Genomic DNA, 24,812 nt, shown 5'->3' with positions numbered 1-24,812 from the left:
ATGGTTCACGAAACCGGCTACTACGATCTTCTGAGTGTCGAACCCAATGCTTCACAGGATGAAATCAAAAAAGCCTACCGAAAACTTGCCTTGAAATATCATCCTGACAAGAATCCAAACGAAGGAGAGAAGGTGAGTTTTAAACGTGTTTTATTGTAGCAGTTCAGCCGTTTACGTGCTATTGTTAAAGCCGCTTCTAATTTTAAACCGGCTACTTTAAAGACCAGTTGGAACTTTCTGGAATGATCTATGCGCAGCTGACTGCGTGTGGCTACAGGAAGACCTGCACGCTTGAACTGACTTGATGTTTTTTGCTACTGTGCGAAAGTAATGTTTAACATTAAATGTGTTGTTATTGTATTCTATTTTATTCATCATTTATGTGACTTTTTTAAGTAGCATTGTCACAACACAAGTCGTACGTTAAGTAAGCCTAATAAAGGGTCGAAGCAAATAAACTAACACAAGTTATAATCGACTTACTATGACCTTGATGACTGAAAATCTACACAAACTCAAGTTATAGCTTTAGTGGAGTCACTCATTCTCGCTTTTAAAAGTAATTCAATTATTTGTTTTATATCTGCAGTTCAAGCACATTTCTCAAGCATATGAGGTGCTGTCAGATCCAAAGAAGAGAGACTTGTATGACCAAGGAGGGGAACAAGCCATCAAAGAAGGAGGGATGGGTGGCGGAGGTTCTCCGATGGATATTTTCAATATGTTCTTTGGAGGTGGAGGACGAATGCAGAGGGAGAGAAAAGGTGAGGTGGCTCATTGAGTTTTCAAGCTAGATGCAGTTTGAAGTGATGTGTATTCCTGGCATTTATAACATGAATGTTGTGCTTTTTTTTAATTTATTTGTCCTTTAGGGAAGAATGTAGTTCATCAGCTTAGTGTCTCACTAGAGGAGATGTACAATGGTTCAACAAGAAAGCTCGGACTCCAGAAGAATGTAATTTGTGAGAAATGTGAAGGTGAGTACCAACTTAATTGGAGAAAGAAAAATACCAGTGTTTGGAGTAATAAAGATATTTAATTCCTTTTTTCCTTCTCATCATAGGCTATGGTGGCAAGAAGGGTGCTTTGGAGAAGTGCACAAACTGCAAAGGAAGAGGAGTGCAAGTCCGGGTGCAGCAGGTGGGACCAGGCATGATTCAGCAGATCCAAAGCATGTGTCCAGACTGTCAGGGACAGGGCGAGAAATTTAACTCAAAGGATCGCTGCAAGAACTGCAATGGCCAGAAAGTAGAACGCAAGAAGAAAATCCTTGAAGTTCATATTGACAAAGGTAAAGCTCTCACCTATCTGAGACATTTGTATTATAAAAATGCTTTTCTTGTTGTTTTCAAAAGCAAGTTTAGCTAATGATGCGTCTCTTGTGCAGGTATGAAAGACGGTCAGAAAATTACATTTCATGGAGAAGGTGACCAGGAGCCTGGCCTGGAACCTGGGGATGTGATTATTGTGTTAGATCAGAAGGATCACCCAGTTTTCCAGAGACGGGACAATAACCTAATAATGAGGATGGACATCAAACTTGTCGAGGCACTGTGTGGATTCCGGAATACCATTCAGACTCTAGACAACAGAACGCTTGTTATCAGCTCACAACCAGGTAAGTGTTTGAATTCAGCTGGCCTTGAGTGCTGGCTTTTCTGGTGACCGATTGTGAACAATGGTAATATAGATTCCAATTTTTTTTTTAATTATTTTTTTTTTCTTCCTTCAAATCAACAGGTGAAGTCATTAAGCACAATGACGTCAAATGTGTTATGAATGAGGGCATGCCACTTTACAAAGAACCTTATGAAAGGGGACAGCTTATTATTCAGTTTCAGGTAAGTTGAACATCATTTCAACAGTGTAACACAATTCTGGATTTAAATTGAAGCCACAGGGTGGGAAAACGTTTTCAGCTCACTTGAATTCATTTAATCCTGCAGGTGGAGTTCCCAGAGAAAAACTGGCTCCCAGAACATCTGATGTTCCAGCTGGAAAGACTTCTTCCGCCCAGAGAGGATGTGATGGTCACAGATGACATGGAGGAGGTAGAACTAAGCGAGGCCGATTTGCAGTCACAACAGAAACACTACAGTGGTGAAGCTTACGAGGAAGACGATGACAATCCCAGAGGTGGCGTCCAATGTCAGACACAGTGATTGTAGTCAAAGTCTATATGCAGAGCATGTGGGTTTTGTTTTGCAAAAGGAAAGGTTTAACCCATGCCTTTGGTCCCTTTCACACTGTAAATTTGTGACATCACATTTAAAACTGTTGCCAATCCCTTTTTTTTTATTAAACTCGGGACACAAATATGCAAGTGGAGAAGGGTGCACCTAAAGTTGTCAGTGGTTTGTTTGTTTTTGTGCATGTTATGTTCTTTTTAAGTGTGTATTTTGTTTGTTTTCCGAAATTTACAGTACAAATTTCTTCATATGAACCTAAATGATGACTTGTATGCTTTCTGTGAAGGTGAAATTCAAGTCAAATGCTTTTTTTGTACAATAAATACCCAGAATGCTTAAACTTTTTTTATTGCTGTCTTTATTTACTGAGATTTGCGTATTAAATTCTGCCAGTAATTTTTTTGTCTACAAGTTAAAATTTGTATGATAACTAGTCATTGGACACCATTTAATCAATGGAAAGATTTATAAAAAGGCACTGCTTAAATTCAGTCATTAAGTTTCCAATGTCCATCTAATGTTGCTTCCTCCTAAAAGAGCAACCTGTGGAACAAAAAACATAATTACTTCATCTGTTTTCACATCTCATTTATGCGCAGTTAAAAGGCCCCAGTATACCTGCCACTGGTTGCATTGCACAGCAGTGGTAATGCATTACTGTTGCATCTAATTATGCTTACTGTAACAGCAGGCATCTGCTGCAGTATAGTGAGCCCACAGTATAACTACCTGATAACACCTCCACATCAGAGCTGATATGGAAACCAAAAAAGTATGACATATAAGACTATTCTTCTTTCAAAGGTTCTTTTTTCCCCGTAATGTTTTTCAAATTGTTGCAATATCTCTGAATCTGAGCTCCTTTACTGTTATTAAAACATCCGTAAAAACCACCACAATTGTGCACTAGTCTTCAACTCGGCTGCAGGGGTGATGACAATATTCCAGATTACAAAAAGCACCACTGGTAGAAATGGTGGCTTTGTTGTACAGTACGTTTTGCCAGGTGCCACACAGCAGGTATAATGGTGCCCATACACTTACGATCAAGTATTTACATCTCTATTGGTACAGAATGTTCTGGATCTTTTACCCTCTGTTAGTCTGGCCTTTCCTCCTTTGGGCTGGCACAGCACTGTTGAGCATCCCACACAAAGTACCACAGTCTGTGCATGACTGAACACAGTGGTGATCTTGTAGCAGCCTGCAAAGAAATGGTGTTAAATATTTACTGTTACATTTCTGTGATTGCCATATATGTAAAACGTGATTAAAAGACAGCCATGGAACGTGTGAATAAGAAATGGCTTAAAATCACAGCAGCTGCATAACTTATTACTCTTCTATGAGGACTTGGGAGTACATGTGTATTTTCAACTAAATTAGATCCAATCAAATACTGTATTTGTGTGGGACACATTGCTAACTGTAAAGCAGATTTTATGTGAGCTTCCCAACTCCCTTTTTAAGTATATACATCTAGAATAAAATTACTTAATCTTTTTAATCACAAGTGTTCTCCTTCTTACCCCAATAACCTTTAAAACTATTATTTCAGTTGCCGCTCTGCATAGTTATCAATTGCCTTTCAGTGCAAATGAATCATCAACTGGCTCATGACATTTTGAGCTATAGTCAAAAACAAAAAACAAATACTGAGAGTCGTCAGTCACCAGTTTCACTGGGTTTTTAGAGGTTTCTGAGCCTTTCCTTTTATCTCTGCCAATTTCACAAAAATCTGCTTAGCTTGTGTTTTTTGGTGACTTGCAATTTTCTACCATGGCCGTAGTAGGCAGCAAAAGACTGTAGCATATAAACCTGCAGGAGTGTGCTACTTTTCTTCCCAGTTGCTTTTGAAAACTAGATCCAATCAAAATGTGAGACACTATGTCCACATGTAGGATCAAAGGAAATAATAAAATGCTGTTAAGACCCACATAAAGAGGGACATCTGGTGACCATATAGTATAAACTTTATTGTATACCTGGGCATTTCACGTCCATAAAGTAGGAGTTGGGACTCTGAACAAGTCTTTTCTTTTTATGTTGTCGTCTCTCATGGTCAAGTGACGGGTGGAGAAGGTCTCTGGCCAACTGAAATGAAGGGAAAGGTCCAGTCAAATAAGTGGGATAAACCGTGTTTTAACTTTTTAGCTCATTTTGGTAAACCTTCTTTTAAACACTAACTATTGCATTTACATCTTAAGTAAGCACCACAGTTGTTCGTGTGTACTACAGGTGATTCGTTAAACGCAAAAAAATGCAGTCGTGAAAGTTTTCAGGCGATGACTACTTTTTGGTCCGACATGACTACGTTATAAGTTACATCACACAACTACTAGTTACATACCACGGTGTTTCAGCAAGTAGTCGCCACCCGTCGTCGGCTATTGTTAGCTAGCTAACCCCCACTCCATGTGTTGCTGCTGCAACAATGTCAACAACACAACTGCGAGGTTTCACGGTGTAAACACGGTAGGACATCGTCTCTGAAATGCACATATGGACCTACCATGTTGAAAAAAGCATACAAATTAATACGAAACTTTGTAACTTACAGGCATTTTCGCTGTGCAAATCTCTGCGCATACGTGCGCCGATTAAACAGATAGCATCTCAGAGCAGAGCAGCGGGGAATGACTCGCAATCATACAGTGTGCTGAAAATGGTGAAGAGCATGTAGAAAAATAAAATAAATAAAAAACAGAAAAAATAAAACTTCCAAATATATTATATATATTTTATTTTCCCCCAAAATATATAATATTTTAGTATACTAAACATTTATAATATCTTCGTATTAGGGTTATCACTTAAAAAATAAAATTATATATACACTAGTCAAAGGTTTGGGCACACCTTCCCATTTATTTATTTTTTTTCTTTATTTTCATGACTATTTATGAAGATTGTAGATTCTCACTGAAGGCATCAAAACTATGAATGTATTGAACAATTATGTATTGAACAAAAAGTGTTAAATAATTCATATTTTTATATTTTAGATTGTTCAAAATAGCCACCGGTTGCTTTGATTACTGCTTTGCATACTATTTGCATTCTCTGAGCTTCATGAGGTAGTCACCTGAAATGGTTGTCCAACGAGATGTTGAGCACTTGTTGGCCCTTTTGCCTTCTCTCATCCCAAACCATCTCAGTTGGGTTTAGGTCAGGTGACTGTGGAGGCCAGGCCATGTGGCCCAGCACTCCATCACTCTCCTTCTTGGTCAAATAGCCCTTAGACAGCCTGGGGGTGTGTTTGGGGTCATTGTCCTGTTGAAAAAGAAATGATGGTCCAACTAAATGCAATCTGGATGGGATAGCATGTCACTGCAGGATGCTGCGGTAACCATGTCAGTTCAGTGTGCCTTCAGTTTTATATAAATACCCAACAGTAGCACCCCCACACCATCGCACCTCTTCCTCTGTGCTTCATGGTGGGAATCATGCATGTAGAGGCCATCAGTTCACCTCAGTTGGGATATGTAAACCCAGCGGACAGCAATATCAGGAAGAAGGCGCACAAGAAATCAAAAGTACCAGGGGCATTAGGAGCATTTCCAAAACTGGAAGTCTGTGTCCAGAAGTGATGGTTAAAATCTAATTGTCCCTTTAAACTACAAAGCCCCACAATGCCAAGCGGGAACTGACGTCACATTTCTCGGCACCGGGCTGTCGCTAGTCTGCCCGGGTCTGCAACAGACAGCTGAGGGGTTTCCAGACGGGGGATCCCAGCTTCATTGCGGCCTTATAATATCGAAACGCAGAAGTCTGAAGTTTATTTCAATGGCGAAAACGTACGATTATCTCTTTAAACTCTTGCTTATCGGAGACAGCGGAGTCGGCAAGACATGTCTGCTGTTCAGATTCAGCGAGGACTCCTTCAATACCACCTTCATATCTACAATAGGTGAGTATTCTGCTGACGCCCCCCAAGGATAAATCTAATAAAACGAATGCCGGCATCCACATAGTCTTGCGTTTTACTGCATTGATCTGTCAGTAATAGAAGCTAGTGAATTTTTTCATGAAAGTAAGGAGAAGGACAAACGACCTAAAAGGGAAATAACTGCATATGAACCAGACAATAGGAGTGTGAGACTAATGGATAATGCTATTCTGTCCTTGAAGACTCGGATGCCCTAGCAGGGTTAAATACAGAATGAAATCAAAGCCACAGTCAAGACTTTTGACTTCTGTTACACTGTAGCCTTTATGCTGAAAACAGTATTGTAATAATTATGTTATAAACCTGATCGGCGCTGCAAATTTACACTGCAGCTATTTCTGCTTATTCCTCAAAATATGTTCCTCTAAAACGTGACACGAGATCACATTTTACCATTAATTGCAGAAATGCCTGGTTTCCTGTGTATGTGAGGCATGTGACAAACTGGATAGTGTAAGGTAACCGATTAAGCTTACGTGGCTCTTACTTGCTTTAATACAGGAATAGACTTCAAAATCAGGACAATAGAGCTGGATGGAAAGAGAGTCAAACTTCAGATATGGTATGTGTAATTTGACTGAGCTTTTTCCCTTTTTTTTATTGGAAAGTCTGACTGACCTGCACTTTAACCTGCTGCCTGTGTTGTTGATTTGATGTGTAATTAGGGATACTGCGGGCCAGGAGAGGTTTCGCACCATCACTACAGCATACTATAGAGGAGCAATGGTTAGCTTTTTATTTCTCACCATGTTGCTATATATCTACCTTACCCTTGCACGTCGGGGTTCATAAATTGTTATTATTATTATTTTCCTTCCCAGGGTATCATGCTGGTCTATGACATCTGCAATGAGAAGTCCTTTGAGAACATAAAAAACTGGATTAGAAATATTGAAGAAGTGAGTTCCAAATTTAGTTATGTTATTAGTATTTTTTTGCAATTTAAATTCTGTGATTGTTAATTATAAGTAAATTATAGTTGTTTTTAATACTCATAGTATCATACTTTAAATAACCATAAATAATGAGTCTTATTTAATTCTGCCAGCATGCCTCGTCTGATGTGGAGAAGATGATCCTGGGCAACAAATGCGACATGACTGACAGGAGACAGGTGTCTAAAGACAGAGGTGAAAAAGTGAGTCTGAAGCTAGTCGTTACCAAAAAGCAAGCATCAAGCTAATTCAGTTGAAGTTATTGCAATTTTCAGCGTTTGGCATAAATATAAATCTATGTTTTTATTTCACCTAGCTGGCTATTGATTATGGAGTTAAATTCTTGGAAACCAGTGCAAAGTCTGGCTTGAATGTTGAAGAGGTAAGCTGGATGTTTTACCCTTTACCATAAAGCATGACTTACACACAGTATATGGATGTGTAATATTTATTTTGGTCTTTTATGTCACACAAGGCTTTTTATACCATGGGAAGAGACATACTGCATAATCTGAGCTCAAAGTCGGTAAGTTGAAGAAAGTTTCATTAATTAGTCGCTATCCCGTACTTTGTGTCACAGTCTGTATTTACATTTCTTCACCGTCAACTCTTTTCTTGTAGACTGACAACAGTGCTGGAGGATCAGGCAAACCGGTCAAGATCACAGAGAAAAAGTCGAAGAGAATTAAATTCTTCAAGTGCTCGCTCCTCTAAGCTGCTCACGTATGTGGCGTGACATTGGTGTTTTGGAGGGTTTCCGCCTTTTGGCCTTCCTCGCTGCGGAGGCGGCCGTGGTCATATAATCATGGGGCCTTATTGCCAGCTGGACTTACAGGTTCAGGGGAGGCTGAGATGCTACCCTGATCTGCTGACCAGACGAGGATCAATGACGAACGAGGCTTTATATGTGTTCATGCAAAAAGACTGATGCATGAATATCAGCAGTGGTTTGTAGCTCACCCTGCAGTGCCTGCTGACTGTGGACATGTCTGTAGGATGTCTTAAAAAATATCTGTTACAAATATTGGTCTCATAAATGGTAAATGAAGTATTTCATACAACGTAGCATCATTTTATACGCCCTACCTATTGTTACATTTACTATGACGATGCTGTAAGATAATCATACGGAGTTTCAGAATTGGTTGTAATTGTGTGAATTCATATATGTTAAGATTGTGGTATCCAGTGTTAATGCCATCATTTCTAATTGCACATGTGTGCCTATTTAAAGTCACAGTATTGCAATAGAAAGACAAAAATATGTAAAGAAAAAATAGCAACAACAAAAGAAAAAACAACCTACTGTTTTTTTACTTATTTTTAATAGAACCTTTATTTGTACAGGGTTCTGTGTCAAAACAAAGCTGTGAAAGAGTTTGTTTCTTGGAAGCTTGTACTTAATACATATTGTTACACAGTTGTCAGTATTTGCATGAAAGCTGTAGGGAGACCTCAGACTATTAAGCACACAGTATCTGAAATAGAAAATGTTTACAGACAGTATTTGAAAAATGTTGAGCATATATAGGAAGTGAAAGTTTTTGCTGTTCACATATTTTGTGTGTAATCACAAGTAGCAGTTGTGTTCTTGCTTTTATTTCCTCTTGAGATTGTAGACACAGAGCACTTTCCCTTCACGCGTCCAATATGAAAACACAACGACTGGAGAAAGCTGTAATGTGAATGATAGTCCTTGTAAACTACTGTATGTTACATCAGTGAAGAGTAAAAATGGAAAAGAAAGTAGATCTTTATGGGAATGTTGATTTTTTTTTTTATACACAACTACACTGCATGGTTGAAAATGTTTAAAAAAAAGAAAGAAACTCTGGTAAAGCTTTTTTTCCCCCGTTATTGTCAGTTTGTTTGTATCTTTGTATCAGAAACTCACTTAGTAATGATTTCTGATGGCAGGCTACATGTCCACTACTTTAATCATGGCTTTCTGTTTATCTTCTTGCTATTTTTTCCACTTCATGCTGGTTTATTTTCTCTTTTTAAGGCTCTCATTTTTACTCCTGGACATCGTCTTCCTTCTTCCCTACATCTGATTTTGTTTCCTCATCTGCCTGTCCAAAAGTTGACACCTTTCTGCTTTCGTTAAGGACTCTCTCGCTGCTAGATGCAGCTAGCTGCTTGCTAACCATCATGGACTTGGCTCTCCTGTCGCTTGCGTTCCAAGTCTGTGATCTGTGAGAGGGTAAATATTTTTCATCATCAGCTGTCAGATACTCTGTGGTGTTCGAGAGGTTTCTCTTGATCGTTTTTGGATCCTCTGGAGTTTCTGTTCCTGGAAGAGTCCTCGTACTTTCTGTAGGAATTGCCTCAGTCTGAGTTTGATATTGCTGGGTGAGTGTTCTGACTGTTGATACTTTAGGCATTTGACCCAAAGTGGTAGGATGCACCTGATACGCTAAATTTGATGGCCACTGATTTGGAGTTTTATTAATGTGCTCTACCAGTGACCTGTACTCTGCAGTTTGCATCATATCATCACCAGCCTCAGCTGGAGTGTAGAGGATGCTGCTCATAGCCCTCTTCTTAGTGATGGGAGAAGTCTGGCTTTGGTTTTCAGTAGGGATGTACCTCAGAGATTTAGTCCTCTTTGGCGAAGAGGAGTTTCCTAGCAGACTCTGGACTTTGTCTATGGGCTCAGGAGCTTTCTGTGGTTCATCAGGGGGGTTCATAATGATGGTGCTCATAGACCTCCTCTTTGTCAAAGGAGAAATGAATTGGTCTTCAATTGGATAGTGTTTCAACGATTTTGTCCTTTTTGGAGGGGACAAAGGCCTCAGTCTGTTTTTGTCTGGTAGTCTGTCTAGAAACATCGTGCTGCCTTGTTTTATGTTTGTTATTGTTTCTTGACTTGATGTTGCAGAAGAGGGCCTTTGTTCACACGGAGATATGAGAATATCTACAACTGAGCTTGGCGGAGGTCTCTCGAAACCTCCGGACTCTGAGCTCTGACCACCTTCCTTGGTGTTGAGAGTGCACATACTTGAGGCTTGCCGCAGACTCCGCTGTCTTTCTAGGCCGGTTTTTGTTGTGTCTTCTGTGTCCTTCTGCCTGGATGCAAACTCTTCCATATCCATGTGGAAGCGGTAAAGACTGTAACCGTCAGCACTGTTAATACTGCCTTGGCGAAGGAGATTGGAAGGGTCGCACACCGATGAGTTTCGCGAATAGGTTCGAGTCAGCTCTAACCTGTCCACACCTGCAAGCTTTTCAAGGGCGGTTGCCATACGTCCATGGAGCTCCTCCAGCTGGGCCAGACGCAGATCCACCGTCTGCAGGGAGGCCTTCATCGTGTTCTCCCTCTCATTTACCTCTTCCAGACGCATTGACATATTCTCAACTCTGCCAAGAAGAGTTGAGAGAAAAATAGTTTTTATGGAAACAGGAACCAATTTGAAATATTTGAACTACTTTTAAAAGTTTGTACCTCTCTGAAGTAACCTTGATGCGTTCGTCACTGGAAGACTGTTGCTCGTCCTCTTTCTCTCTGAAATATTCCTCGACACACTGTTCTTCAAACTCGTACAGGAATTTTAGCTCCTCTGGATTCAGCCTGAGCTCTGAAGAAAACACATGACAGCAATTTTTGTTAAAAAAAATCAGTTCCAGCAGTTTCTTCATGTTTATAGGCTACAGAATCATGAAATTAATATTTTGATGTGGTTTAAACGCTTAGTGTGTATTATTAACCACTGAAAAACTGCATAAACTCTTTACCCTCATAAAGATGGCATTTGAAAACCTCACCTGTATCCTTAGTGATGAATTTTAACACCACAGTGTATATCAATAAAGATGTGGTTTGTCGACCATTAGAATAGTTTCTGTTTTTTATAGGTATTTGCATAGACAGAGACCATCCCCACTAACTTCTGATGCACACACACATACATTTTGTTCTACAAGCACGCCTGAAATTTGATAGAAACGGCTCAATTTAGAAGGCAGTTTCAAAGGATACTCCTAGGAGGCTTTCAAGGGGTAAAGAGTTAATTGCACTTAAGTATTAAGTATAATGATAAAATTGTTTTGGTTTAAAAAAGGAGACTAACTGAGGCCACGGTCTTTCTCATCTAGCTCTCCCTCCTGTTTCTTCCTGGCACATCGCTTGAACATTCTGTTGAAGAGGATATAGAGGTGGCTGAGGATGATGAGAGGTGGCGGTAAAATGGGACGGTCATGGAAAGTCATGATCAGCTGATATCTCTGGAACTTCCACACTTGGTTGGAAATTGACTTGACTTCAAAGAAGGTGTTGCTGTGGGACAGGACATGCAGACCAGTGAGTAAAAACTGTAAGAGGAGATATTTTCTTAGAAACAATAGAACAAGTAGACATTGGAAGTATAGTTACTTGAAGACCGCAATGAGCAAGTTGACCAGAAGAATGTTTGCTACGAGAAGGTAACAGGCCATAATGGCAGGTGTGAGCCAGGCACCGGGGATACATGGGGGGAGTTTCTTCCCATCCTCATCATATAAATGTTCACCACATGGAGCTGCAAGAATGGGAGATTAAAGTTATACATTTATATAGACTTTAATGTAAATAATTAGAATACCATTCATGATGACTTACGGTTGATTTCCATTGCATAGACTTGGAAAAATCCCCGAAAACCACAGTTCCGCAGGGAAATGGAGAAAGCGTTAAAATCAATAGACATAAGACTTTTATGTCATATTTCTGTCAAGGTCAAGCTGTTTTGCTTTAAAGGGTGGACTGGTCTTATCAAATTGTTCATTGCACTTTTAAAAGTACTCAAACATACCTAGTTGCATACTTTATATCCTTGACATATTTTACATTTTTACATTTTTTTATACAACCTTGTTCATAAAATTAAAAATGAATGAAGACAAACATCCGAATTTCAGTATCAATTAGACCACATGTTTAACAGCACCTTCCAGAAAAGGTTCAATACCATCTTCAATATCATTTCTAATTGAGGCTTTTTAAATAGTTGCTTGTTGCCTTCACCTTGACAGAAGAAACATTAACAGGAGAAGAAAAACTTGGAGGCAGATGATCATGACAGAGGAGATGACATACAGGCATCTATTCTGCTCTTAAGCAGTGAAACATTGTGTTGTACTGAATGTATGTATTGTAGTAAGTGCTATTCCAAATGTGCCAGCAGAGGGAGACAGAGTATGTCAAAGTGTGTGACATTGCTAAGACAGATTTTAAAACAGAGAAATAATGCAGTACTGATCATCTGCCCAGAATCAGGAAACAGAATCTTACTATGAATTCTAGTCTTACGGTCTATCGAGTCTGCAAAAACCTCCCCATAGATCATCCAATAAGGCATGTAGAAAATGTTTCTGGCCAGGCGCCATGTTGGCTCCTCATCTGGATGAAGTATGGCTTGTCGAGCCACTCCGAAGCTCATAAGCACCACCAGCATGATCACCACAAAGTACATCATATCAATCATCTGAAAGGAATCAAACAAAGAGAACATGCAAGCTCAGTGTGTTCTCTTTCTTTTTGTGTGTGTGCATGCCATCTGTGATTCGTTGAACTATTACCATTTTCCCTATCATCATCACATAAGGTCCCAGGTATTTGTTGACTCCAAAGATGTCCAATACACGAATGTACCAGAAGATGATGTCTATACAGTAGATAACCCTGCCATAGCCCATGTACGGTTCAGGCTGTAGCCGTAGCATTAGCCCCAGAAGGAACGTGGATATGGCAACCAGGTCTGTGATGTTCCAGTACTCCTCCATCCACACACTTATCTTTTGTTTCAGCTTCCCTGGTTCTGACATCAGAATCTAGACACCAGGATTAGGAGATCACACAGTATTCATTACAAGCCCATAAAACCGCTTGGAATTTAAGATATTCCGACTCTGTAAAGGCTCATACCTGTCGGACTTTTTCAGTGCCAAGTGTGAGGATGTATGCTATGACCATCCACTCTTGTATAGATGGCCATCGCTCCATTTTCACCAGGATAATGTAGTTGTACAGCATCAGATAGCCCAGATAGGAGATCTGTCAAAACAATAAGGTCATAAAGCTGTTTGTTGTTGTTGGCGGTCATTTTTGAAATGCATGCTTCACGCATCAGAAGGGAACTTACTGTGTTAAACCAGAATTTGGTGAAAGGTGCATTATAAAACTCAAAGAATCTTTTGCCAACTGGGATTTTATGGATTTTGGTGCTATCCACTTCTTCGTCTCCTTTTCGGGAAGTTGCATCAGTGTTGGCATCCTGCAGCATCACAGCAAACAGCAAGCTTACAATCATTCACCCTTAAATTAGGCATATGTCTAATAAAAAAAAAAGTATGAACAAGGACCTTGCTGGATTTTGTGTCATCATCTTTGTCCTTTCCCTCTTCTTTGCGTGCAGGTGCCTGATAAGAGGCATCGTCTCCAAGGCGGAAGTCCAACAGCAGAATCAGAGGAGGGAAGATGATTCCCAGAATAACCTGAGTGAGATAATCATTTTTCAAGTATTTCCGCTAATAACATTCTTCTTGTAAATATTATTGTTTTAGAATTTTTTTAAGTTAACCTTCAGGCCCGGGCTTTTTCCAATCCTCAAGCAGCCCATCCACATATCAGTGAGCAACATCTGGCTGCAGGTGTGAGCGATGAAGTCACGTTGCTTAGCAGCCACAGCCAGCTTCAGACAGGTGGAGTTACTCCAGTTAACCAGCTCATATGTTAGGAGTTTCATGGCCACCTGTTCATCGTGCTTGTAGGACTGGTCCAATACTTCGTAGGCCAGTTGTCCAAATTCTCTGTGAGAGGGACACAACAACAATTATTTCTATATAGCACTTATCAAAGTAGTTTAAAGCAAGTAGAAAAAGACATACATCGTTACAGAAAGTATAAAAAGCATTCTGCATCACTCACTTGGAGTTGTTTTCCAGATCTTGGGAGATATCATCCACCAGTTCACTCTCAGAGCACTCATGAGCCATGGCCTTATACAGTTTACAAGCCACTAAAGCCTTTGCCATAGCCTCTTCGCCACGCTGCCAGAGAAATAGTGCCATCTTCTGGCGCTTCATCAGCACCCCCCACAGCATCAGCTCGTGGAAGGGATACTTGAATCGACAGACTTCAGGGTCATCCACATCAATTTCCACCTCCTCCTCTTTCTTCTTTTTGGCCTTTTTCTTGCCTTTTGACCTAGGTTCATCATCCTAACAAAAACAAAACAACAACAGCTAGATAGATTGTGCTTCTGTGTGGGTTTGATTAGTTAAACTATTTTAGTTGTTGCGAAAGAAAACCCTACCTCCATTCCTAGAAGCTTCAGAGCTTTGGGCTGCAAGAAGAGAACAAAGCGTTGCAATTAATATAAAATGTTACTTAATATGATGACAAACCACTGTCATTTATTTCCTTCCATCCATGCGTACCCTTTTTAGTCCATATAGATTATTGTAGAGGTTACGGAAAGCTTTCCTGGTGTAATTGCTTCTGTAAGCTCCGCCCATGAGGTATTCCAGCACAAGACCAATATCAATCAAAGTAATTTGATAATCTGGAGGAAGGTTTCCCTGCAGAAGTCATATATAAGAAAGCACGACCTTAACTGCTTTAAAATAATATTGAACCTGAAATAAACTGAAATGATTCTGCTGAATGTTTATTGTTATAAGCAAAGACTGTCTTACCTTTTTGACATCCCTAACCACAGCGTGCAGGGTATTTGCCGGGCCAAGTTTCTGAAAGATGTGAGAACAAGAAGGAGAAGTAGGTTCTGTATATTTTTATCCATCAAAACTCTGTGAATTTTTTTTTTTTTTTCCCTTTTGCTGGTGTTGCATTGTAGAACTCTCACCGTGTTGTATAACTCTTCCAGCCTGGGAATGGTGAGGAAGTGGTGAATGTTGACTCCATTCTCGAGGAGCAGTTTGACAAAGTCCACTCTGTCCAGCACCAGAGCATCCATCATAGCCTGCTCCAGTGAGTTCACCTGATAGAATAGATATATAATATAATTATTTTCTCTATGTTCACTCTGTTGTCTCATATTTCCACATGTAACATTTGCATAAACTTCATTATTCCTACCCAGCGAATCAACTCCAACTTCCTTGGATCTGTTTCCTCTGGTGGTTCAGGTTTTGCCTTTCCCTTCCCTTTCCCCTTCTTGACCCGAGTCTTGCTGCGAGGAGCGCTCGCAGGGCTCCTCTGTTTCTCCTGAGACGGGGCTGCAGTGGTTGTAGTGTTGGCAATAGCACCAGCAGGCTGACCGAGTAATAATAGAAAAAAATATCAAACATCAATTTCTACTATGCCTCTAACTTGATCATATCAGTTGCCAGTTTTTGTGTTTGAGTGATATGACACAATTTATGTTTGCTTATATATGTATTTGCATATGAGGTGTGTTTTTTTCCAGCAAGAACTGATATCACCAAGCTGAAAACTCTCCTTTGGTCTTCAGTCAATTCTTTTCACAATTTCTTCATCTCATAAATTCACTCTCCGTGGATACCTGCTGATTGCTTTGGGGTTTCACATCACACTTGTGTAGGCTGCTTCTTTCAGCAGATGAATTTGAAGCATTTGCAAATGCGTCATTCTAAACTTTCATCAACTCTGTTTCACACTTTTTTCTTTCTTTTTTTTATTGGATTTTCAAAAACAAATTATTTCCTTCAGTCTTGAATCCATGTAGTCACAAAGCACTGATGTGAAATGAATAATTTACACTGTTCAAAAGTGAGGAACACTCACTGGCAAATTGTGTCCGTAAACAAAGATGTGATTTCGTGCGATATCCACTCTGTTCCAGGCCAGAGCCAAACTGAGCTGGTCTGCTGCTGATGCGTTCGTTCCTGATGCAAGAAAAAAGACGGAGACGTGACGAGAGCCGGCATGTGTGGCACGTCGTAAGAGAATCTATTGGAAATATACAAGGAGGCAAGCTTCGAGTGGGATAACCACTGGTGTTGGTGTCTGATGATACCTTTTAACAAAGCAGTAAGGATGGCCATTTCTATATCCTGTTGTCCCTCAGACCCCATTCGAAAAACTGTAATCTATATGTGAGAATAAAAAAGGAAGCGAGGGAATGTTACACTGTAATAATTGATAACTGATAACAAACTACACAGATGAAATGATTGATGAAAGAATGAATTTTTGCCACTGATTTTCAGCAGGGCTTCTTTCTCCAGCACCCTGTGGCTGACCTTTCGAGCGCAAACAGCCAATTTAATCGTCAGACACGGCGATAGCGCTTGCCTTGTTACAGACTTGATATCAAATGAAATTACGCTGACGGGTCTGTCACATGCGCAGCCATGGTGAATGGGATTAGATTGGCACGCATATGTGGCACGGTGCCAGAGTTTTTCCAGCGCCGGCCTCAGGATGCGTTAATAATGAGCAGTCTGCATCAGTATGAACACTGAACACTTTTGTTTCTCTTTCAGGAAGCTGCAGGCTGCCTTGTTTGTGTGCGTGCGGACACTTTTATGATAATAATTTTATAATTCGGTTAAATGTTGCATCCTGGTGTTACATCACAGCAAAATGTAGCCCTCTAAATCAGTGTTTTTATCTGCCCAGGCCAGATGTTCACATTGGATGCACTTAGGATGAAAGGATTATGTGTGGACTAGACAGTGACACTGATTCACCTGTAGGTTAGTTACCGCCCTTTAGTTTAAGATTTATACATAAAGAGCTCAGACGACTTGGTTGTTCTGCCGCTTTGTCTCGATAGAGAATCAAGGAAAACTAAATAGTGTTTAATAAAAAACAGTACAATTCAGTATGATCTTTCAAAAAGCATTTTAAGTTGCTTATGTGAGTGTTTTGGAGCATTAGGCAGTCTAATACGTCTGGGATTGAGAGTTTCAGAGTGAAGTGGTAAACTGATAGCACTCTGGGGACTGAAAGCCTGCGGAGTGGATAGAGCAACCTGGCTGAGGATTAGGGAGCTGGATCCTCTCCTCCATCTGTGTGCTGTATGCTTCCTGTGAGTAGATGAAGTACGAGCTAAGCAGTTGATAGTGTGTGTTGATCTTTTCCTCTCAAATGTATAGATTATAGAGATTATATAGCGTTACAAACTGTTTATCACATCAATTATGCCTTCGGGAATCTGCAAGAGATGCACAAATGCTGCTGCTACTTAGGCATTCATCTTGAAGAATTACTCTCAGCTCTGGTTTTTTTTTTCTTTTTTTTTGCTGAAAACCTTTACCAGGTGTGTGCTGAACTGAGTTGGAGTACATACCACCATTTGACAGCTACGCACTTGCATGCGTCCTTAACAGTTAATAATATCCTACAGTAAAGCTGTAAAAGTCCCGGATTACGATATAACGCACATGACCACAAAAGAAGGTGAAATGACATGCAGGTAGCGGGGATTATGTTTATTCAGTATGTTAATGGACATACACAAATGAGTGGAGTGGCGATGAATGACGATGGAGACCAGATGCTTCACAACTCAAAAATATTTATTGATTGACACAGACATGTTGCTTTAAAAATACATGGCTTCACTCCTACAATGGTTTCACTCACTTTGTTCCTCTACTTACCAATTCCCTTTTTTTCATGCACTCCATTACCATGAGCAGGATCTGCTGCGACTGGCTTTTGCTATAATTGAATGTCTTCTGAATAGTCACTAAAAGCTGGTCTCTGACATCGTCATTAACCAGGCTGCATGACAGGATAAAAAAAGCACATTTTTGTTTTTGGTTTTTTTAAAGGATTGATATCAGTGTAAAAGGCAAATCAACTGAAACCTCACCCTCCATCCTCTGAGAACTTGTGCGCAAAGGAAATGATGTCAGAAGCACGGCCGCTGCCATCGCACACCACCACAGGGATGGGGGGCTCATCTCTCAGACTCTCCAGGGCAATGGAGATAACGTTGGGACCTCCCTCTACTATTAAACACACCAGAGGAACCCCCTGACCCAAACCTGGAATGAATAGAGAGAAATAATCATTTGTTCCATCCTTTCTTTTCTCTGTAAAACAGTCTGAGAGTGAAATGATGAAGCTTATGTTGTGCTACGATGCCATGTGTGAACAGACAAACCAGAGGAAGGAGGAAGTGACGTCAATGGTGACAGCTGAGCATCCCTTTGCTGTCCCTGCCTTATCCAAGTTCCAGGCATAGGATGACAAAGGGAAGCCCACATGTCACAGAGGAGCTCTCCATCCATGTGTCCAACAAGATTTTAGCTCACATATGCACATCACAGTGGGCAGATTATTTAAAAATTCAGCACACTAAACAACTTACGAGTATTGATCTTCTGCAGAGAGATGTGCTTCTCCAGCAGTCTACGGAGTTTGACCTCAGAGCCGTACTTCCCGCAGGTTCCGTTGTCTGTGAGGATGAAGTGGGAATGGCTGTTGTTGAGCACAGCCAGCTTGCTCAGTGGGTTTGCCATCGTCTGATAGGGTCTTGTTACCTGGAAAAAGTTACAAGAAGAGACATTACTTTGAAAGGTCTTCTTTTTAAGGAGACCACATGCTGGTGCAAATGTCCTTACATCTTTTCCAATGAGGTCTTCTTTGTTTTCAAGGATCCCCCATGGAGCAATCCCTATAGCACACACCTTTCCACGTGACTTAGAGGAATGGTCCTTTAAGGCATCTCCAACATGGCGGATGACCCCTAAGTTAAAATTGGCAAAATAGAGCAATACAAATAAAGCTCTTTTGTGATGGGGCTGAATTATGGAGCATAATGTGGTAGTATTGCAGTAACCTCACGCAATATCCATCATTTGCAATGAATTTTTCCACTAAAGCTCTAATTATAGTGCCTAAACCTGTGACAATGGATTAGTCAAATCTCCCCCAGGAAATTGCAGAGTAGTGTTACGTAATAACAATTTGGAGCAAAGGTAATCTTCTAATGTCACAAGCTGATTGTTATTAAGTGAACATTAAAAGCATTATACTAAACCATCAGCGTCCTACCTGTGTTAACTCCACCCGTGAAGATCCAGGCTCCAGTTGTGACGGCCGCTTTAATCAGGCCTTTGCCAAACACTTGTTTGAGTTTGGGCTGGAGGTCAAAGTTCTGGAGACCCCCGTGTACAGAGATGAGCAAGGTGGGCAGCTCCAACTGCCAGTCCTTTACCATCAAATGCAGTAGGTTGTCAGGCTTGGTGTCGTATGAAACCCGGATATACTAGAAAAAACAAAGTTGGGAGGTTAATTATCACTTTTTTCTAGCTACGTCGTGTGCGTTAAGTACAGTTTAAAAACTCTAAAGCTCCTTGACACTGCATCGTATCCACTCACTTCTCTGATGTGAGAGAACTAACGGTATAAAAATGTGAGTAAATAATATTCCTTTACAAAGGAAAGGTCCCCACACTTTAAGATTCTACTTTAATGATTACATTCTGTTTTTAAGGCACTGCTTGTATCCACAGGATCGAAGATTGAAGCAGAACCTTTTTGACTGAGACTCACCATGGCTTTGTTGATGAATCCTCCTCCTTGGAACTCAATGATGCCAAAGGCGTCCGTCGGGTACGTCCTGGTGTGCTTGATCACACTCCATTTATCCTTTGGGGTATCAATCTGAACCAGCTGGTGGGTTTCCTCTAAGGAGTTGGCACCGGGAGGGATGGCCACGTGCTGTGTTGTCAGCTGACCACAGGCACATCTAGACAGATCAGAGGGTGTGAACTGCAACTTGAAGAAGCCAGTAAGACACACCTTGCACACATACTTTCATTGCTCTACCCATTTCTGGCAGACAAAGGGCTCACTGCCTGGCTGCTCTAGCAGCCCTGGAGTTTTCGCCGTGACTTACAGACGCATTGTTTAAATCCTGATAAATGCGGGATAGGCTGAAGTCAAGGGTGTCATGATTTCAGAAATTAATTAATTAATAAGAAAAATATTTGTCAGTTAATATAGACCCGAATGCCAGCTTCAAATGCTATTATAGTATTTACAGGACATTATTTATATAACCACCACTGTCATAACTCACACAGCCCATTTAACAAGAAAAATGTACACCGATGCATGTGATCTAATTCTTAATGTTTTCAGCTTTTTTACTTTTTAACATAATTTAATGGATATTAATTTGCATATGGAAAGCATTTTTTTTTAAAAACAACAACAACAATACATTTGATAAAAATATGCTAAAATACACTCTAAGAAAAATGAACATTGCATGAATTTGCTTCAAGCTAGAAAAAAACCTGTTGTAATTCTGGAATAATGATGTGGATAATAACAGCATACCTGCACTTGCAATCTGAGGACTTATATTTCTGACTTGTAATTTTTTTAAAGTACAATTTCAGGGTAAATTTCAAGAATTGAAGTAATTACCTGGTTGGGTCTTTGCTGGGAAATATGTGTATACATTCTCTTTTAAGAAAGGTCCTCTCAATCCATACTTTCTGTGCCTGGGAAGACAAAAAGAAACATAACAAAAGTGTTATGCAAAAGCCGTTTTCCGAAGAATCCAGAAGTTGTACTTGATATGCACAAAGACATGAGCATGGTGAAGGAGCTGTGGCACTAAAATCATGCATGCTCTGTCATTTCTCATGTTATTGCGCCACAGCTGATGCTGGTAAAATTGCCTCCATTGTTTGTTCAAGTTTCATAAGCAGCCAGTGAAAAGCACAAAAGTACTATTCCCCCACACTTTGTCAAATCCTGTTCTGATTGCTTTCTGATCTTTTTCCAGTTGCCGATCAAAAATAACCAGAGTTCAAGGCGAAGGTTCTCAGAGGGCTATTGTTGACGGTGGAAGCCCAATTAACACTGAATCAGGGGAAGCAAAGCTTTCCAAGAAATCACCAGGAAGTGGGGTTGAAAACAGAATTTGAACCCTTGACAGCATTATTATGTAAAAACAAATTAAAAATCTGTTTAAACTTTACCAGTAAGCCTGAGGTCAGATGAGTAAGGATGAAAGACCTTATATAAACCTCACTGAAGTCTTGTGATGATCACAAGTAGCCATAACACAGAACAGTTACTGTTCTCGCCCTGTTTTTCTGCTCAAATGACCCCCTTTGAGAGCAGCTGGACCGCAAAACCACAGACTTTCCCGGAGTGTCTACTCGCCTCCGCTTTAAGAAAAAGGGAAACCTTTGCATTTATTTATTTTTGTTTTTTTGCCTGTGCAGATGTCATATGATCCAAACCAAAAATATACACGAATGCAAATAGATGCATGTATTACTTTTAATCTGTTTTTATTGCATGTATGCCATTTTCTATTATGACTGTTTTCCACCAGTAATTCTTCGTGGGGGTTTTTAACGCTTGTTTTTCAGTTCAACACTACTACTGTATACATTTGGTATAAATTGTTTAAAATTATACAAATACATAGATATCAGCCTTACATATATTATCTGCTGTTACTACAGTGCTCTTTCAAGAATGATGTTTTGGCGCAGCTTCAAAACAACTACTTTTTATTTAGCATGGGTTTTTGTAAAAAATGTTCCCATCTTTATTTCTCAGTGTCATCATGCATCAATAAGCACCTAGACGTCCCTCAGTGCTGCCTGCTCACATTTACCTCATCTGAACTCACTTTTCACGGTCTGCAATTAATACAACATCGGCCGCTGCTTGGTAAAATCCTAATAATGCAACTAAATAAAGTTTTTAAAGGGTTTCGACTCACGTACAATCCTCTTGACGGAGCTTCGAGGTCCTAGTGCTGCTGGAAATTAAGGCTAGGGAGTGCAGGGGAGCCAGAGCTTTCTCCTGGTGCTGCACTCCCAGTGAAGTGGCCTCATTGAATCCCACAGGACATGAAACTTCTTCACTTTATGAGGGCCAGTTAATATGATGAGCATGTGAGCAGGGTCTTTGTTCACCCAAGTCTCATGACTCCAGTTCAAGGTAATCCTTTTGGGAGTCCCATGACCCGTTCTCCATGCCCAGAGGGTATTTTCATCATTCGCTTGAACAAGGCACAATAAATCTACTTTGATAACCGGCTCCTAATCTCCCAATTTGTGTAAAACTCCTTTCTTTGTGCTCGCTTCACAGTTTAGAAAAACTTCGCCAGTGTGAGACGATGGAGAAGAGCGACTAACCTAAAAGTACTGCAGCCTCGTTCAGAGGGTCCCCAACTTCTCGTTTGAAAATTTTCACCCCCTCCAAGTACTTTGATTTCAACCCAATTTGCATAATTGAGAGAATTGGATGCAGGCATTCTTTTGGAAGGCGCCTTGTTAAGACATGACTGGTCTCCAGTTGGGGGTCAGTCAGTGCTAATTGCAGTTAATCTTTATTTCCACCCACTATGTTTTTGTGGAGAGAAAGAAAAGGCAGCAGTCCAGATATTCAGTATTCCCTTAATCTTCCTGTTTAATGTCAGGTATGTTAATTTGATCTACATTTGAAAACACCCTTTTTTCATAAAAAAAGAGACTCCCAGTGCCCTTTTGTTATCATATTTATCCTCCTGTTTGGGTATTTAATAAAAACAGTCGTCAAGTTATAAAGGGATTGCAGATGCATTCCTAATAACTAGAGATGGAGCGAACTGGCACTAAGTAGCAGACGTCTGCTTAAAGCCTTTCTCATGTGAATGATTTGATAAGCACTCCTTTTATGGTTGAAGTGAGCAGTTTTAGCTCCAGTAAAAAAAAAACAGCAGAGGCTGGTGGTAGATGACAGAAAGACAAAGAGAGAATCCTATCATCCCCCTCCAGTTTCCCACTTTTCTTCGTGCTCCAGTAAAAAACGCACGTGGGCCAATGTTAATTATAGCCGGACAAAACAAAGCGCATTTCCAGAAGGGTTTGGCCAGTGTGACGCAGTTATTTCAGCTTACTTAAACTCATTAACCACAGCAATTAAAACCAAAATCCAGTCAGCAACCAGCTGGCTCGTTAAGAGCTGCCTTTGAGCACTTAACAAAGAAAAAAACAACAACAACAAAAAAAACATTTTAAAAAACTCTTGAAGAATGAGATAATGCAGGATCTGATTGTGTCACACCAAGCAAATTAACAGGACTTAAGACAAGCCTGAGAACAATCAACAACATTCATTCCAACATGCAGACTTTGGAAAATTAGTGCTTAAAACAAAAGACAGCTATATGAGACGGAAATTTAAAAAAATATATTTATTATTAGCCGTACTGATGCAGTGTTTTCCTGTCAAACTTTGACCATGCTTAGCACTTTAATACAATGCATTGGACATCGGAGCAACAATGTGTATACAAAGGTCACATTCACAGTATACCATACATTCATTCCTTTTTATACTGGAATCACATGGTCCTGGTCTCCTGACCCACAGCTTAGCAACAACTTGACCACAGCTAATTTGTTCCGGTAAAGCTTTAATTACACTACGCAGTCCCAAAGGCTCATATAGAGAAGGTATAATGATGACTTTATATCTGTATGTGGATACCTGACTGGCAGCACATGTTTGGTTAAATTCTGTAGCTATATCAGTTGAAAATCAACGTGTCAGATATTCACAATATTGCAGTAACAATGGAATTCATACAACAAAAGCTTTGTGAGCACAAGTGAAAGAAAGGATTTTGGGTTCCTATAAGGAATGTGATGTTACCCGGGTTGAAGATCAAAGCAACTAATTGCTCCTCATTGGTATTGAATAGCTATGCTAGTTAGAGCTTGATGCATTGTGACAGGAAGAAAACCCATGTAGGCTCTGTTAACTGTCTTAAAAAAAAGCGTTTCAGACTCATGGTAAACCACATGGGCTGAATATAAAGCTGCCTTTTACTTGTTTTTACTCGAGGAGAAAAGATATTTCGTCAAAGTGGCACACTCCACTTCCAGGATCTGGATGGGCAAATTTGCATTAACTGTGCAGCAAACTGTTTTCAGTCAGCCCTGCTTGTAAATGCACTCTTTGTCCTCCTGAGTTGAAAAATCCAGTTAGCCATCACGAGTCCAACATGTCACTGATTATCCCCGAGATTTGAGGGAGTCATAAGACATGTTTTAAGGCTGCTGTTTTTCACTTTTTTCCCTAAAGCAGTCTGACTGAAATAGAGACCAAAATCAAGGAATCGCAATAAAGTTAGGGCATCCTAAAAAACTAGCGACATCTGAAATCTTTCTGTTGTGAAAGTGAAGGAACTTACTCATTATGGCTACAACAGTTTAAGTAACGTAATAATTATCAATCACGCAACTAAAAAATAACCAGGTTACCCAACAATTTTAAGGATTACAAGGGTTCATTTATAAGCCTTACTCTACATACATAGCAGCCTCAACAGATGTTACAGGGATTCGACACCCTGATGAATTCATGATTTGAACTACTTACAAAGAAATGAGCTGAATGCAATTTCAGTTGTAGATGTATGTTAAGAGTAAATGATAACTTTTCAACTAAACAAAAGAGAAAAAAATTGTTGTCGTTTGAAATAAATGTGCATTTCTGTTTATTTGGGTCAAGTATGCCAAGTTTTTCATTGGCAACAATTTAGGGATTAACAGTCACCAAGCCAGTATCCACAGTGGATTGCACTATTGTGTGGATTATAAATATACCTGGGCCCCTAAGCAGTCCCTAACCTCATCACCAAGGCCAAAGAGCTCTGGGTTGACCAGTACAAAAGCTGCAATGGGCTAATGGATCACCAAGGCAAGGCAAGGCAAGGCAAGGCAAGTTTATTTGTATAGCACAATTCAACAACAAGGTGATTCAAAGTGCTTTACAGAGACATTAGAAACAAAAACAAATAA

The 24,812-nt window shown here is 40.0% G+C and overlaps 4 protein-coding genes across 4 annotated transcripts; 2 read left to right on the top strand and 2 right to left on the bottom strand.

Moving 5' to 3' along the window:
* On the top strand, window positions 1-2,534 carry dnaja (DnaJ heat shock protein family (Hsp40) member A). The gene is made up of 7 exons (XM_085461865.1): window positions 1-132; window positions 590-764; window positions 873-977; window positions 1,064-1,291; window positions 1,388-1,618; window positions 1,741-1,841; window positions 1,947-2,534. Exons 1-7 carry the CDS (start codon window positions 1-3, stop codon window positions 2,160-2,162), a joined length of 1,188 nt encoding a protein of 395 aa, XP_085317991.1. The 3' UTR covers window positions 2,163-2,534.
* Window positions 2,531-4,844, bottom strand: rps27l (ribosomal protein S27 like). Its single transcript, XM_085461871.1, has 4 exons — window positions 4,748-4,844; window positions 4,175-4,283; window positions 3,283-3,393; window positions 2,531-2,732 (listed from the first exon to the last, which is right to left on the bottom strand). The coding sequence occupies exons 1-4, from the start codon at window positions 4,751-4,753 to the stop codon at window positions 2,704-2,706; spliced, it is 255 nt and encodes an 84-aa protein (XP_085317997.1). The 5' UTR covers window positions 4,754-4,844; the 3' UTR covers window positions 2,531-2,703.
* Window positions 4,845-5,804: 960 nt separating this feature from the next.
* Window positions 5,805-8,824, top strand: LOC146704606 (ras-related protein Rab-8B). Its single transcript, XM_085461861.1, has 8 exons — window positions 5,805-6,099; window positions 6,640-6,700; window positions 6,804-6,864; window positions 6,960-7,037; window positions 7,187-7,276; window positions 7,390-7,455; window positions 7,549-7,599; window positions 7,695-8,824. Exons 1-8 carry the CDS (start codon window positions 5,976-5,978, stop codon window positions 7,785-7,787), a joined length of 624 nt encoding a protein of 207 aa, XP_085317987.1. The 5' UTR covers window positions 5,805-5,975; the 3' UTR covers window positions 7,788-8,824.
* trpm1b (transient receptor potential cation channel, subfamily M, member 1b) lies at window positions 8,630-23,512 on the bottom strand. The gene is made up of 27 exons (XM_085465298.1): window positions 23,497-23,512; window positions 20,425-20,572; window positions 19,543-19,738; window positions 19,042-19,255; window positions 18,609-18,733; window positions 18,356-18,527; window positions 17,855-18,029; window positions 17,640-17,763; window positions 16,049-16,121; window positions 15,817-15,917; window positions 15,148-15,324; window positions 14,915-15,049; window positions 14,748-14,798; window positions 14,490-14,630; window positions 14,366-14,395; window positions 13,978-14,270; window positions 13,631-13,859; window positions 13,413-13,544; window positions 13,193-13,324; window positions 12,976-13,104; window positions 12,630-12,881; window positions 12,343-12,535; window positions 11,671-11,691; window positions 11,446-11,590; window positions 11,144-11,349; window positions 10,519-10,651; window positions 8,630-10,433 (listed from the first exon to the last, which is right to left on the bottom strand). The coding sequence occupies exons 1-27, from the start codon at window positions 23,510-23,512 to the stop codon at window positions 9,089-9,091; spliced, it is 5,088 nt and encodes a 1,695-aa protein (XP_085321424.1). The 3' UTR covers window positions 8,630-9,088.
* Window positions 23,513-24,812: the final 1,300 nt, after the last annotated feature.

The sequence above is a fragment of the Copadichromis virginalis genome, linkage group LG7 (genome assembly GCF_057382275.1).
Source record: "Copadichromis virginalis isolate Kocher_CV1m ecotype Utaka linkage group LG7, C_Virginalis_male_GT1.1, whole genome shotgun sequence".
Classification (NCBI taxonomy): domain Eukaryota; kingdom Metazoa; phylum Chordata; class Actinopteri; order Cichliformes; family Cichlidae; genus Copadichromis; species Copadichromis virginalis.
The sequence above is the reverse complement of the archived record's forward strand: the minus strand, read 5'-3'. Positions and strand labels throughout refer to the sequence as shown.

Coding starts and splice junctions, on each gene's coding strand:
- LOC146704606 (XM_085461861.1), top strand. CDS start 5,976: ATGGCGAAAACGTACGATTATCTCTTTAAACTCTTGCTTATCGGAGAC. Junction 6,701..6,803: donor AGAGTCAAACTTCAGATATG/GTATGTGTAATT, acceptor ATGTGTAATTAG/GGATACTGCGGGCCAGGAGA. Junction 7,277..7,389: donor CTAAAGACAGAGGTGAAAAA/GTGAGTCTGAAG, acceptor TATTTCACCTAG/CTGGCTATTGATTATGGAGT.
- trpm1b (XM_085465298.1), bottom strand. Junction 16,122..17,639: donor GCATGAAAAAAAGGGAATTG/GTAAGTAGAGGA, acceptor TCTCACATATAG/ATTACAGTTTTTCGAATGGG. Junction 14,799..14,914: donor TGGAAGAGTTATACAACACG/GTGAGAGTTCTA, acceptor CACATCTTTCAG/AAACTTGGCCCGGCAAATAC.
- dnaja (XM_085461865.1), top strand. CDS start 1: ATGGTTCACGAAACCGGCTACTACGATCTTCTGAGTGTCGAACCCAAT. Junction 133..589: donor ATCCAAACGAAGGAGAGAAG/GTGAGTTTTAAA, acceptor TTATATCTGCAG/TTCAAGCACATTTCTCAAGC. Junction 765..872: donor AATGCAGAGGGAGAGAAAAG/GTGAGGTGGCTC, acceptor TTTGTCCTTTAG/GGAAGAATGTAGTTCATCAG.
- rps27l (XM_085461871.1), bottom strand. Junction 3,394..4,174: donor TATGGACGTGAAATGCCCAG/GTATACAATAAA, acceptor ATTTCTTTGCAG/GCTGCTACAAGATCACCACT. Junction 2,733..3,282: donor AAAGGCCAGACTAACAGAGG/GTAAAAGATCCA, acceptor TTTGTTCCACAG/GTTGCTCTTTTAGGAGGAAG.